This window comes from Monodon monoceros, unplaced genomic scaffold (assembly GCF_005190385.1).
Source record: "Monodon monoceros isolate NGI ecotype Baffin Bay Population unplaced genomic scaffold, NGI_Narwhal_1 Super_Scaffold_12, whole genome shotgun sequence".
Classification (NCBI taxonomy): Eukaryota; Metazoa; Chordata; class Mammalia; order Artiodactyla; family Monodontidae; genus Monodon; species Monodon monoceros.
Genome location: NW_021703768.1, coordinates 107,619,895 through 107,634,345, shown reverse-complemented (window position 1 = coordinate 107,634,345; position 14,451 = coordinate 107,619,895). Strand labels below are relative to the sequence as shown.

The following is a 14,451-nucleotide window of genomic DNA, read 5'->3' as shown; positions in this document are numbered from 1 at the left end:
TAGATAATAAAGAGCCAGCCCAGAAGTAAGTTAAGTGAGTTAGAAGTACCCTTACGCATTTCTGACATAGCACAGTAAGTAATTAACAACATGGGCTTTGGATTTGGACAGACTTGACTTTGAACATCCACTCAGTCACTTATTAGCTGTGTGAGCTTTGGCAACCATCATTCCTAAAGCAAAGCTAATAGTAATGCCTTCCTTCCTCAGGTGGGAGCAGAAGTCTTTGGTCTCAATGTGCTAAGTCAGTGTAAAGTTTTGCTGCCCAATAAATCTCCAGATATAGCAAGGTCAGAAAAATACTCACAGGATTATGTTACTAACAATTATCTTTCAAAATATTATTTCCATAATAATTTATATATTTTATAATATCTAAGACCTGGGGCTAAGTTTTAGTAAAAGCTTACCCGATATTAAAGGGTTTATTTTACTTTTAGTTGGAATTCACAGAGAGGGCTGAATTATTTGTGGCCCTAAAGGAAAAAGTATGTGATATGTATATATGGTACATATATGGTATATATTCATATTTCGTGTATATATATATACACACACACATTTATATAACAAACAAATCTAAAATACCACTAAAAATGTGTACAAAAGAACAACTTTTATTATTTGCAATGGATTGTATCACAGAATTTATGTCTAAAAGGACTGCACAGAATATATGAGGACAGAGATAAACAATTCAAATAAAAACCGCCTTTCAGGCTAAAAATAAAAACAGTCCTCTCTGGCAACCAAATGTGACTCCTATGTAATACTGTCTTAGAGTGAATAACTGTTATGTAACAGGGCTCTTCAAAGTGTGGTCTGGGCAATGGCTGCCAGAAGGTGAACTGTTTTTTTTACAGATTTGTAACTAGATAAGCGGCTGGCACTAGAATGTAAATCAGCTACACAAAGTTTAGTTCAACTGATTTTTTTTTAAATTTCAAGACTTTTTCAACAAAGCGAGCAATGTGCCATATTCTGGCATAGCTCCTTACCTCATCAGAGACCACATTTCCAATATAAGATCAGTAATTGAGCAGCTAATGAGAAAATCAAATTTAATGGAGAGAATTGTACTACATACACTAAAGTAGATTCTAGATGACCTTCAAGTGTTATATGGCAATAAAGAGAGACGAGAGAGAGAGAGAGCGGGAGGAGAAGAAAATAGAAAACTACTAGACAAAAATATTTTCCTAATTGTAGAATGAGGAAGCACTTCCAATTGCAAAAAACTATAGAAAAAATAATGTGAGATTTGACTACTAAAAAACAGTCTCAGGTCAAAAACTTTAAAAGACAAGATTAAACTAAGAGATCTAGGAAGATCTTAACAATATATTTGATCAAAAAAGAATGTCCTTAACATCAGAAGAACTCCTGAAAAATTAACCTCTCTTAGCTTCAGTTTCCTCATCTGTAAAAAGATGATAATACTTAGTTCAAGACTTCTGTGAGATTGGATTAGATATGAATAAACTATTTAGTACAATGTCTGATAATAAAAGAAGTCTTTTAAATTATTAGATAGTCTTTAGCAACCTAATATAAATATGATATTCTAAAACTTTAAAAATACTGTGTAATTGTGCAGTTGAGAGTTAACTCCACAAGTTTGTGTGGTCCCAAACCTGCACATTCTAAACAAAGGTCTGGGACTTGCCTTGCTCTTCAGAGCTAACTCTAAGCCCTTGAAATATCCTGCCTAATAAAAAAGTATCTTTGTTTACTTTGGGGCCCTGGGACATGTCCAATAGTTAATACTAACAATGTGATTTATGGTGGGGGACTTAGAACAGCTTGACCTCTGTAGGGAATAGGTGGTCAGCCATGCCTACGTGACTAAATTCCACTAAAAACGCTGAGTACCAAGGTCCGGGTTAGCTTCTCCAGTTGGCAGTATAATGTGCGTGCTCTCAGACATTATTATTGAGAGAATTAAGCATTGCTTGTACAACTCCACTAGAAGAGGACAAGTGGCAGCTTGCGCCAGGTGTCCCCTGGACCCTGCCCTATGTGCCTTTTTCATTTGCTGATTTTAATCTATATCCTTTTACTGTAATAAACTATCATTATGAGTAAAACAACTTGGCTGAATTTTATGAGTCCTTCTAGCAAATCGTTGAACCTGAGGGTGGTCTTGGGGACTCTCTCCCCACACACAGTAATGTAACCACAGTTAATATATTAATAATAAATTACAGCTTGAAATCAAAGTATAATCTCTTACTTTAAGAAATTTTGTTCATAAAGATGATATAAGACATATAAAATATAGTGAATATGTGTATACATATGTATTCCCAAAACCCTATCAAAGTTATGAACAATTTCCTAAGGTATTTTATTTATAAAAATAAAGTTTTAGCCTTCATCACAGTAAATTAAAGTCCTATCTGTATTTCATGAGTATAAAAACATTAAATACCAATAAAAACATTCTATTGTTGAAATTTTTGGTTATAAGAAAAATAATCACTCCCCTGACCTATCATTTAGAAAGAAAAATAATTTTGGAAAGGAATCATAAAATATTGGTATAAATCATTTATTTCCTCTTTCTTGCTATGGATCCTAACTTACACTTTTGTATATAATTACATATAAGATTTTTAATTGGTAATTTCTCTAAGGAAAATTTTAATATATTTTTGCAGACATTACTTAAGATTCTTTTGCAATAGTAAAAGAAGGATATTTTTGTTTACTTCAATTACTTAAATTCTCACCCCCACAAGAGTCAGTTTTATTACTTGGTGGTCCATATTGACTTTCCCAGCTATACATGGAGTTGCTCTGGGAATTTCTAGAGATCAAATTCAAGGCAACAATCATAAATACACTCAAATCAATTTAGAATCATTTCATGTGTAATTATAAATGTATTCTTGAATTGACAAGTTCAGATGAAATCATTCTGCCTTTCTTAAACTGTGGGTTGAAAAATTAAATGATCCTTTTCTGCCTACAGGAAATATATTGAATATATTGGAAGAAATTATAACCAAAAAAAGAAAGAAATCCAAAAAGAAAAAAAAATAAGAATTAAGTAGCTTCACTTAAGTAGCTGAATCTTAATTATACCTCTAAGTAAAAGAGCTCTGCTCGGGTGTGTGTGTGTGTGCGCACATGCACATAGAATCCATAAATATACTTATCTAACATCTATGAAAACTTTCCCTATGTGAGAAGCTATGTGTATGTGAATATTGATTTTTATTTCCTCTTCCTACATTTTTGTTTCATTGTGCTTTTTATCTTACACTGGATGATGATGATGTAATTTATATGGATGAACTTCCTGCTGTTTGTTTGTTCTTTATGAAGACACCATTACTCTCGCTGCTATTGTCTCCCACTATCTAGCTGCAAGAAAAATTTTAGCCTCTACTTTTGAGACAAATATTGCTTACTGGTAAGGAGAATTTTTAGCAGCTAAGTAGTTCAACATATATCACATGTCCTGGTATTAATCCATCAAGCATTACACATACCTTTGGCACATCTCTATTGATTTTGGGTACAGCTCTATAAAAGTCAAATAAAATAATATTTTACTACCATTTTAGCCATTCCAACCTGAGTTCCTGGTCATAAACCAATGTTTCTACTACATAAAGCTGAAGTGGCCTTTCCTTAAATTATATCATTTAGTTTTTTGTTTAAGTAGTTGTAGGTTCTTGACTGAGCCTTTGCATATTAATGAAGCAACTTGTACTGTGGTTGGTTCCTTTAATTACTGTTTTTCCTATGTTTTAGAACGTAACACAGACTGAAGAAATTAATTTAAAAGAAATTGCTTTTAAACTCTAAAATTTCTTTTTAAAGTGAACCCTCTAGTATTCAAGGTACTTGACAAAATTATTTAATGTCTGTTTCATTAAAAGATACTCAGCTTGTCTACCAAACTGCTAATGCATGGCTGAAGTAAAAATTTTAATTATTCAGAAACTTACATTTAATTTATAAAAATTGTATTTATGATTAATATGCACTGTCTTAAAATATTTTTAACAATAACTTTCTTGCCTCTAAACATTATTGTCAGCATTTTTCATTCAAATGATACATGTGGTTTTTCCTATTATGATTAAACTGAAACATCTTTAAATTATGAAAACTGTATTGGAATTAAGAATCTAAATCCTATGATTCCTGGTGTGAAATACTGAATGAGGTCATTGCATTGTATACTTTCCCTAAAGGATAATGATTTTAAAGTGTATTTATCTTTTCTTGTTTCTTTTTCAAATAACAAACTCCTCATATATTCTAGAGCACTTGAATGACTACTGAAATCCTGCATGGGAGAAAATGAAAGTGTACCTACACATTTGAAAACAGTGGCATCAAAAATCAATGCCTGCTGATAATATCCTATTTCTCGGACTAGGTTATGGGTACATGGGTACATTCAATTTTTGATAATTCACAGGGCTGTATAATTATGACTTGATCATCTTCCTATACTTCAGTTTACTCTAATAAAAAGGGTTTTTTAAAACAAACACCGTTAATGTTGTATATAAGTTTTTGTCTAAGTTTTCCTGTACCAGTCAAATTCCACTGCCAACAGAAGTTTATGCAATTGTCTACAGAGTCCAGGTATATAATGAAAACGAAGTCAGCTGGGTGCATGATAGCAGAGTGCTGCCGCCTGTGATGAGCTGGGAAAGATGGGCCCAGCCTCAAGGGTACAGACGCTACTCAACTCCAAGGAATGGCTGCCGTATGGGACTGTGAGTCTAATGTTGCCAGGTCTGGAAATTTGAATTTTTAAGTCAAATTTATACTTTTTAATGTTGGCAACTGATTCAATTTTTGAAACACTGCTGGCCAAACTAAATATGTCTTTGACCAAAGAGGTCTCCATAAAGATCACCTCCCTGAGTAGGACTTCAGTAAATCTGAGTTCAATTAAAACACTTTTCATCTGTACTGCTGACACTGCTAGCATGTAGAGAAGCCTACAGTCAAAATTAAGTCTGATTCCCTGACCCACACCATTCTACTATAATGTATTTCCTGTAAATATGTGTCTATTTCTTATGTCATTTGAATCCCAAACCAACCTCATAACACAGATATTATCCTCATTTTATTGATGAGGAATCCAAGGTCCAAAGACAGCAGACAACTTAATGAAGAAATTCAAAACAGTATGACCTGAGTTAGACGACTTGAGTTCAAATCCTTCCTCCATCATAGTATTTTTATAACTTTGGGAGGGTAAATTAACCTCTCTGTACTTCAGTTTTCTCCCCTATAAGATGGGTACTCTTACAGTCTACCTGACAAGAACGCTGTGGGGATATATAAAGCATGTAGAAATGTGCCTGGCACATAGTAAGTGCTATATAAGTGTTGCTACCACTAATTATTATTGCTATTTTTATTATCTGTAAAATGAAATCCCTGCTTTTTGTGAGTTTTAAGTGAAATAATTTATGTAAAGTGCTTACTTAGAATTATGCCTGAGACGTACTTAATGTTCATTGCACATGAATTGTGAGTCCAGTTTAATTCTCTTCCAGATGCATTGCTCCTAAACCGTACAGATTAATTCCTTTGCTCTGTAGTGGACAATAACAAACAGGTACTATTAGAAGCTGGAACTATTTTTACTTTAACATAGTGTTTTGCTTGGATGCTTGAATAATGCACAGTTGTGTAGTGTCATGATTATTGCAAGGTTTATATCATTTGGAAATGTGAGTGAAATGAATCATGTGCCATGTAATGATTGTCCTGATGAGGATTTTAATGATGTAGTAAGATTTCATTCAGAGTATCAGGAATGGTTACAACATCCAGAAGACACTCTTCAAATTTAAATGATCTTCTCTGCCTCCTCGTTTACCTAATTTAAAAAACTTAGGCTCAAAGCAAATAATGAAAAGATATGCATGTAATTCAATAATTCAAATTACAAAGGTACGTGCTAATATATTAGCATAGCCAGGATTTTTACTTACTTGTGGCCCATTTCATGAGCAATTGTAAATGCAAGGTTCAGGCCATTGTCTTCAGCAATAATACATTTTCTCTTTTCACTACACATTCCACTCAAGTAAGCTATACCTAGAAAACACAAACGTTAATTATCAAATGTCAGAATTAAAATGCAAATACTTATGCTTGGTATTAATAGAAGGAAAGAAAAATGATAGTTTTCCCCCTCAAACATGTCAATATTAAACTGTGATATCCAGCCCCAAAAAACAGTTTCAGGAGAAAATGCATATGTGTATGTCAGTCAATAAACTGTTAATATTCTTTTCAATTTTATATTTTAGATGAAATTATTTTATCAATTATACAGTTCTCAAAAGGCATACCATAAACATACATTTTATAAATATCACTTTTCATTGTCATGTAAGATAAAGTTACAACTTAGAAAATGTAAACAAAAAAAGCAATGATTATTTAAATATTTTTCAATTCTTGAAACCTAGTTTCAAAGAAATACCCTAAAATAAACTATATTTATAAGATTCTTGAACTCACATTTATATTTTTAGTAATAAAATTTTGAAATTTTATTTTATGAAATACCATTTTAACTAATGTAACATAAAAACTATCTATGGTACTTGGAAAACTGAAAATATTTCCTTTGAAAATTTCTTAGCTAATAAGATGATCTGACCACGGAGTACATGATACTGAAATATTATTTAAGACAAAAATTTCAGCAACACATTTGATCTTTTGGTTTAAATTATTAGTAAAGAGGATAATATCTGAAATCACTAATACTCTTTAATCAAAGATTTATGTACTATTTTACTAATTCAGATATACTCCTGAATAAATATCATTTAATACAAGGAACTATAATCTTCCAAGAGTATGTTTTAATGTATCTTCAAGTAACAAAAGTTATGTTATAAAATAAAATTGTTATTTTTTGAATTAGTTGTATGTTCTCTAATTCTCATATCCTTATAAAATACATGTAAGCTCATTTTATGAAAAAATTAAAGTCAGGACAGGTAAAATGATTTGCAAAAGATCACATGACTACCAAAGATAAAGCCATTTACCAGCTAATTTTATTTTGCTTCTGATTACAATTTACAGCAGAGTTGCCCCTAATTAAAGGTGGTTAGCTGAATGCTTGTGACTTTTTTCCTCCAGAAACTTAAAGAATAATGGCAAGGAATAATTAAATTTAAATAAAACAATAAACCACCTTGCCCGGGTTTTGGAAAGAGAAGATTCATGAAGGAACAAGGACTGATTTAGTGGAGCCACAGCCCACATGACAGGAGAGAAGGATTTTATGAGCCTGGTAGAAACCCAGAGAGGCTCAAGACTGAGGCACACAAGGTTTGAGGAGAGTCATTGCTGGAGGGTTGAAAATGGAGATTAGTTCAAAGTTTATCCTTAACTACTCTTTCAAACCTTCATGTTGAATGTCAAGGCCTGGTATCCACTGGCCTATCAGACAAATGAAGATATATTTGTTAAGCAAAATGTAGTATAAACAGGTTATTTAAAACATATAACTATGGGAAGAAACAGCCAAGAGATTAAAATACATATGTTACTTTCTCTAAGTAGTTAGAAATTAAAATAGATCTTATAGACATTTCAAATTCACAAATAGATGAATAACTTCTTTATTAATGGATGGGTGGATGGATGGATGAATGGATGAATAGAGAGATGATAAGCCCTACTTCATTTGGCTTACTAAGGCGACTGAAATTATTCCAGGGTTGAATCAAGATAAAGTGGGAAGGAAAGATGAAGGTAGTAATAAACAGAAGGGAGAAGAAGAGAAAGAGGAGAAAAACATGTTCTTATCTAGTTCCATTAAATGATAAGTGAAATAAAAACTTTAAAAAATTCTTAAACGTAGTGTGAATTTTAGGAGTGCTAAATCTGGTACTTATTAAGACAACAAAAAACGGAAAACTAAGATTTAGGAGTAACTGAAGTTGTGTCATAATTGAACAGAAGAAGGAAGGAAGAAAGAAGGAAGGGAGAGATGGAGGGTGAAAGAAAAGTATCTCCTCTTAAAAGGATATTAAAATTCTCTTGAGCATTTTAAGATTTTTAAAAAATATATAATTTGAGATTAAATGTTCTGAAAAATTCTAAATCAATCTCAACTATAATTAGCATGCTGATGACCACTGTTTGGTACAAAATTTCCTTTAGAATGCCCATATATTTCACCACGTTTTTCACCACAACTAAAATAATTCCATTACCATATGCAGATTAAAATTTAGCCAGTGTGGGGTGTCATCAAGTCATATATCCCTTTGCTACATGAACCAGTACATATCAAATTTAGTCACTTTAATAAGTTTTACATTTCTTCTCCCATACCCATTCAAATATACTGTCCCCAAATAAAAATAGTATTGTCACTTGTTTTTTTTTTGTTTTTTTTGTTTTTTTTGCGGTACGCGGGCCTCTCACTGTTGTGGCCTCTCCCGTTGTGGAGCACAGGCTCTGGACACGGAGGCTTAGCAGCCATGGCTCACGGGCCCAGCCGCTCCGTGGCATGTGGGATCTTCCTGGACCAGGGCACGAACCCGTCAGCAGGCGGACTCCCAACCACTGCGCCACCAGGGAAGTCCTGTCACTTGTTTTAAATTCTTATAAATTTCTTATATTTTCTATATTATTCTTTTTGTTGTATACTTACATATTTTTTCCATATTTTTCTGTAATGTTACTACATTGGCTAGGATTTTCAACATACTGTTGAAATATGTGGTATTGAGCTCCGTGTTTTCCCTGCTGACTTTAATAGGAATGTTTACAGGTTCACAATGGAGATGACTGCCATAAGGACTTTGAAAGATACAGCTTGTTAAGTTAAGGAACTTAGTTTCTAATATTCTTGTGTGTCTAAGTGAAAAAGGAGGCAATGTTATATGATGCATGGGTCAAAGGTGGATGGCTATTGGAAATAGCAACCAAGAGAAATAGGTAAGAGAGCTGAGCTTTTGTAGATCGGGTATAAAGGACGAATCCTAGGGTGTAAGAGGTGGCAGTAAAACTGAGAGTGAGAGAAGAGATAGACCTTGTAAAGGCTCTATGCTTGATAAGTAAAGTAAGGTCAGAGCTTGATACTTGGGAGAAATGAACACAGTGGTCAGGAGAATGGAGTCATCAATGAGGTAAAAGAACAGACACTTTCCAAAAAAAGTATTGGAGATAGATTTAGGGATTTTTAGATTTCAGAGCTGAAATTCCATGACATGATTAGGTACTGCCATGAGAGTAAAGAAGGGCAGAGGTAGAGGCTGAGGTCAAAGAATAATTAAGTAGTGTTGGGTGGACTGATACCATGAACATGAAATTGCACATGATCACAAAGAACTTAGGTGGGAAAGGTGGCCAACATCCATAGGAAATGTGAGCGAGAATCAAGGAGATGGATCAGTCATAGTGACAGTGAGGGACATGATGGTAAAGCTCAAGCTTCTGCTTCAAATTCTGAGTTTTTATACGAGGGCAAGAGAGATTTCGATTTAGAAGCAACAGTGGGAAGCAAGAGGAATGCAGAAGGTGTACAACTTCAGTATCTTCCCAGCACCAGCCCTGTTGTACAGGGGAAGACAAAGAATGAAGAGTGACCTCTCTGGGGGCCCTAAATTCTTCACCAGGTTATGGGAAATCAATGACTACTTTGTGGTCATATAAAAACATACGGTGGTAAAAATGATAATTTATAATATATAAGACATATTTTATACTGTAAAATATAAATTTATATAAAATAAAATTCAAACATGATGAGTACATATTGACATAGAGGAATGATCACAACTAAGTGTTAAAAAATCCAAATCATGGGCTTCCCTGGTGGTGCAGTGGTTGAGAGTCCGCCTGCCGATGCAGGGGACACGGGTTCGTGCCCCGGTCCGGGAAGATCCCACATGCCGCGGAGCGGCTAGGCACGTGAGCCATGGCCGCTGAGCCTGCACATCCGGAGCCTGTGCTCTGCAACGGGAGAGGCCACGGCAGTGAGAGGCCCATGTACCGCAAAAAATAAATAAATCCAAATCACCACATTTTCATAGGAAAACAAAAAGACCACATAAATATGCTAAATTGTTAACAGCAACTGTATTATGTGAAGAGATTGTGGGTAACTTTTCTTCCTTTTTTCCCATTTTCCAAATTCATGTAAGTGTTTATAACAGTTTTATAGTAAGAAAATTAAAGACATAAATATGATAATCATGTTTATGAAATTTTAATAGTAATTAATACAATGTCTTGTAGATCAGGGTGTAATTTAACAACCAAAAACGACCCTCTACTGCTATTCTTCTTTTACCGAAATGTAAAGTCAAGATTTTCAACTAAGTTTCTGATAAGTTTGAATTTCATTGTTCTTACATTTGGCACACCGAGGAGATTTTATTTGACTTAAAAGTTATGGAGAATAATTGTAACCATGACTAATTTAAATGACTTGCATTATTCTGTTTAAAAGCCCATGCTTTTCAGGTCCTTTCTAGAACCCACATGTTTCCTATTATAACAAGGGGTAGAGGTTAGGAGGGGAAAGGATTTAACACAGCTGTTATTTAAAGATAGCTATAATACAGACGCTTTTTAAAGCCCTCTTTTAGTGTAGAAATTCTGAAAACACAAAGGAAACCAAAACAACTTCTAATTTGTCATCTAAAAATGAATCAAGTCATGCACCAGGAGTCAAGAGAATCTCTCATCTGAAAACAAAACACACTATCCTGGACCTGATATGATACACCTCATCAAGATGATCAGAAACCTCTAAAACCCTACAGGATACATGTTACAATAACGGCCTAATCAGGACATCAGAGTTTTTAATGTGATCAAATGGGTGTATCCTACCAAAAGGAAGTCATCCAGCTCCCAAACTGCTGCCTTTAAACACTAGCTAGACCACCTCAGTTCAAAATCCTGGCTTTCCTGGCATAAAATACTGCATAATCCTAGGTAAGTTATTTATCTTATGATTGCAACCTATGAGGTAAGTTTTTACCTATGAGTCCTACTAGTTCTTGAGGCCCAATGTAACGTAGTGTGTGACAGGTCCCCAAGGTACAAAAATGAATACATGCTGAGCACTGCTTTCAGGAGCCTGAGCCACACAAACACGCATTTAAAAAATGTTCTGAGACATAAAGATGTACATAGGATATTATGGGAACTTACAAAAGACACTGAATAGGGGAAATCAAAGCAGGAAAGGCTTTTAGAGAGGGAAATAGCTTGGCGGTATCACTGAGTGGGCAGAGGTGAGCCAGGGAAAGGAAGTGGAAGTTGGGGGGCAGAATTCCTGAACAAACGACTGATCAGGGAAAAGTCTAAAAAAATGCTTATGAGCTGATGTTACTGACAGAGGGACACTTATGTTCCTTAAATGTGCAGACCCTGTAGTACATCTCTGTAACAACACTGTATTTGGCACATTCTCAGTAAGGGGTACTTTAAAGGAAATGCATAGAAAGACTAATATAAAATGTGATTCAATGCAGGGCCTTAAATAAAAATATAATTTAGAAGAATCAAATGTATTTCATCCACAAATGTGAAAAAAAATTATAATATTTTAATAATGATGCCCAGATAATGTAAAACCCACTTACACAATTATATTCAAATTGGGCCTTGAACATATTTTAAAACAATAACTTGCCTTACTAGTTTGCTAATTATCTGCCTCTGTTCCATTAAAAGACAAGATGATGATCTAGGACTATAAAAGTACAATTATATAAGTTATACATTTAATATCAGTATAGTTATAACGGTAATTAAAAATAGACTTCCAGATCCTTTTAAATGTTTAAGTAACCTATAACATTCTTAACAGTACAGCTTCTATGAATACTAAGAAAAAAAGTGACTTTTTTTTTTTTTTTTTTGCGGTACACGGGCCTCTCACTGTTGTGGCCTCTCCCGTTGCAGAGCACAGGCTCCGGATGCGCAGGCTCAGTGGCCATGGCTCACAGGCCTAGCCACTCCGCGGCATGTGGGATCTTCCCGAACCAGGGCACAAACCCGTGTCCCCTGTGTTGGCAGGCAGACTCTCAACCACTGCGTCACCAGGGAAGCCCAAAAAAGTGACTTCTAATGACAACAAAAACGGTATTAGTTTAATGAAAAGTATGGTGAAACTCTGTGGTCAAATAAGGCAGAATATTGTTTAGACATTAAAATATTGTTTTTATGTTCTCATGTCACGTAGAATGAGACTCCTGTTCTGAAAAACATATAGAGATGCCAAATAATATGTAATATACAGATTTTTGAATGTATAGCTAAGGTTGAAGTAAAAACAATTCTCAGGTACAGGAATAAAGCTTAAAAAAATTCAAGTCTGGAGTGATAAGATCATGAGTTAATGCTGTCAGAGCCAGGGTATCATATAAGATACAAGTCTTATTAAATAATGGGCGTGGTTTCAAAATATCTGCAGTGACAGGTATTAGCAAGTAAGGAACTGAGATTCATACACAAATCAGAAAGCCTGGAATAGCTGCTGTTCATGACTTTCAAACATACTTGAAAATAACTTTAAAAATCCATATGCAGGAAAGCAGCACGGAACTCTGGCTCAAAATAAATTCTGGGTATGCTAGAAAAGACTCGATAAACAAATCAAAACTCCAAGCCACTATCATGCATAGGTGCGAAGCCACAAGAATACTAAACCATGAATGTAATGTACAAATTGATCCTACAATTTGGGGATCATACAAGGATTAGGGATGTCCTTGTCAGTTAAGTAAAAATAAATGAAATATCACTATGATATCATCTCAGTAAACATAAAATTCCCACAGGAAAGCTGACTTAAGATGAGCTCACAAATAAAAATTACAAACCAAGTAAAGAAAGTACTGAGAAATCAAGTACTTGTTCACTCCCAATGTGTAGACCATGTTTTGTATAGTACAGTGATAATAAATTTTGAGGTGTACCAACATGCATTTCTCTTTTGTATTTCCATGGCTCAAGGGCCCAGCCGCTCTGAGGCATATGGGATCTTCCTGGACCGGGGCACGAACCCATGTCCCCTGCATCGGCAGGTGGACTCTCAACCACTGCACCACCAGGGAAACCCTAACATGTCTCTTAATAGCTGATAGAACAACCATAAAAAAAATTCACTAAGGAGATAACAGATCAGAACAATAAATTAGCAAGTCTGTCTTAACTGACCTAATAGAACATTGCACCTGACAACAAAATTCACATTCTTTTTAAGTGTATATGGTACTTTTATAAAAATTGACCATTTACTGAGTATTGGAGAAAAAAAACTCAACGAATTTCCAAAGTGGAAATATTCCAAAGTATGTTCACTGGCTACAATGTAAATAATAGAAATAAAGGACTAAAAAGATAACCAGAAAAGCCCAAACTGTCTAGACATGAAACGATACACTTCTAAGTAGTCCACAAGAGAAAGAAATTAAAATGGAAATTAGAAAATACAATTTCCATTATAATGGAAATTAGAAAATACTTTAAACTGAGTTTAAAATACTTTAAACTCAAAAAAGTGTGAGCTGAAGTGACAGTGCTTAGGAAAATTCATAGTGTATATCAGAAAAAAGAGACTGAAAATCAATGGTTAAAATTCTTCCCAGAAGATGGGAAAAGAAGAGGGCATTAAGGCTTAAAAAAGTAGAAGGAAATAATAAAGAGGAAAATCAATGAACAATAAAACAAATGTAAGAGAAAACTGGCAAAAATTGATACATACTTAATAAACTGATTAAGAATAAAAGAGAGACAAGTACAAACCACCAGCACCAAAAGTGAATAAGGAAATGTCTCTACAATTCCTAAAGACATTAAGGTAATATATAAAATAGTATGCTAATAAATTTTACAATTTATCAAAGTTGTCACAAGAAGAAACACAAAATCTAAAATTTCCCATAATAATCTCCTTTATTGACTGCACTCCAGCTACACTGGCTTTTTTTGCAGTGGAGGGAGGTCATCAAATGAGTCAAGCATGTTTCCACCTCAAGACCTCTTCACTGGCTTTTCACTTGTCTGGAACATTCTCTACCTAGATCTCTCTTTAGAACTTCCTCAAATTTTTAAAAATATTGTAACCAAGGAGGACCCTACGGAGCCTTTCTGGGAGAGAACCCTACCCCCACACCCTTTGCCTGCCTCTTGTCTGTAGAAAACCTGTAGTCTCCCAGACCTCCCCTGAGTTACAAAAGCCTGGTTTAAGAATTAATAATGGGGCTTCCCTGGTGGCGCAGTGGTTGAGAGTCCGCCTGCTGATGCAGGGGACACGGGTTCGTGCCCCGGGCCGGGAAGATCCCACATGCCGCAGAGCGGCTGGGCCCATGAGCCATGGCCGCTGAGCCTGCGCGTCTGGAGCCTGTGCTCCGCAACGGGAGAGGCCACAACAGTGAGAGGCCCGCGTACCAAAAAAAAAAAAAAAAAAAA

At 34.8% G+C, this 14,451-nt stretch overlaps 1 protein-coding gene across 1 annotated transcript in view; it reads right to left on the bottom strand.

The window, feature by feature from the left end:
• The window catches only part of ADAMTS19 (ADAM metallopeptidase with thrombospondin type 1 motif 19), a 272,394-nt gene that overhangs the window by 132,022 nt on the left and 125,921 nt on the right, over positions 1 to 14,451 (bottom strand). Inside the window, exon 8 of the mRNA XM_029216811.1 lies at positions 5,979 to 6,084. Within this exon, the coding sequence (XP_029072644.1) occupies positions 5,979 to 6,084 (106 nt within the window). The remainder of the gene's footprint in view (positions 1 to 5,978; positions 6,085 to 14,451) is intronic.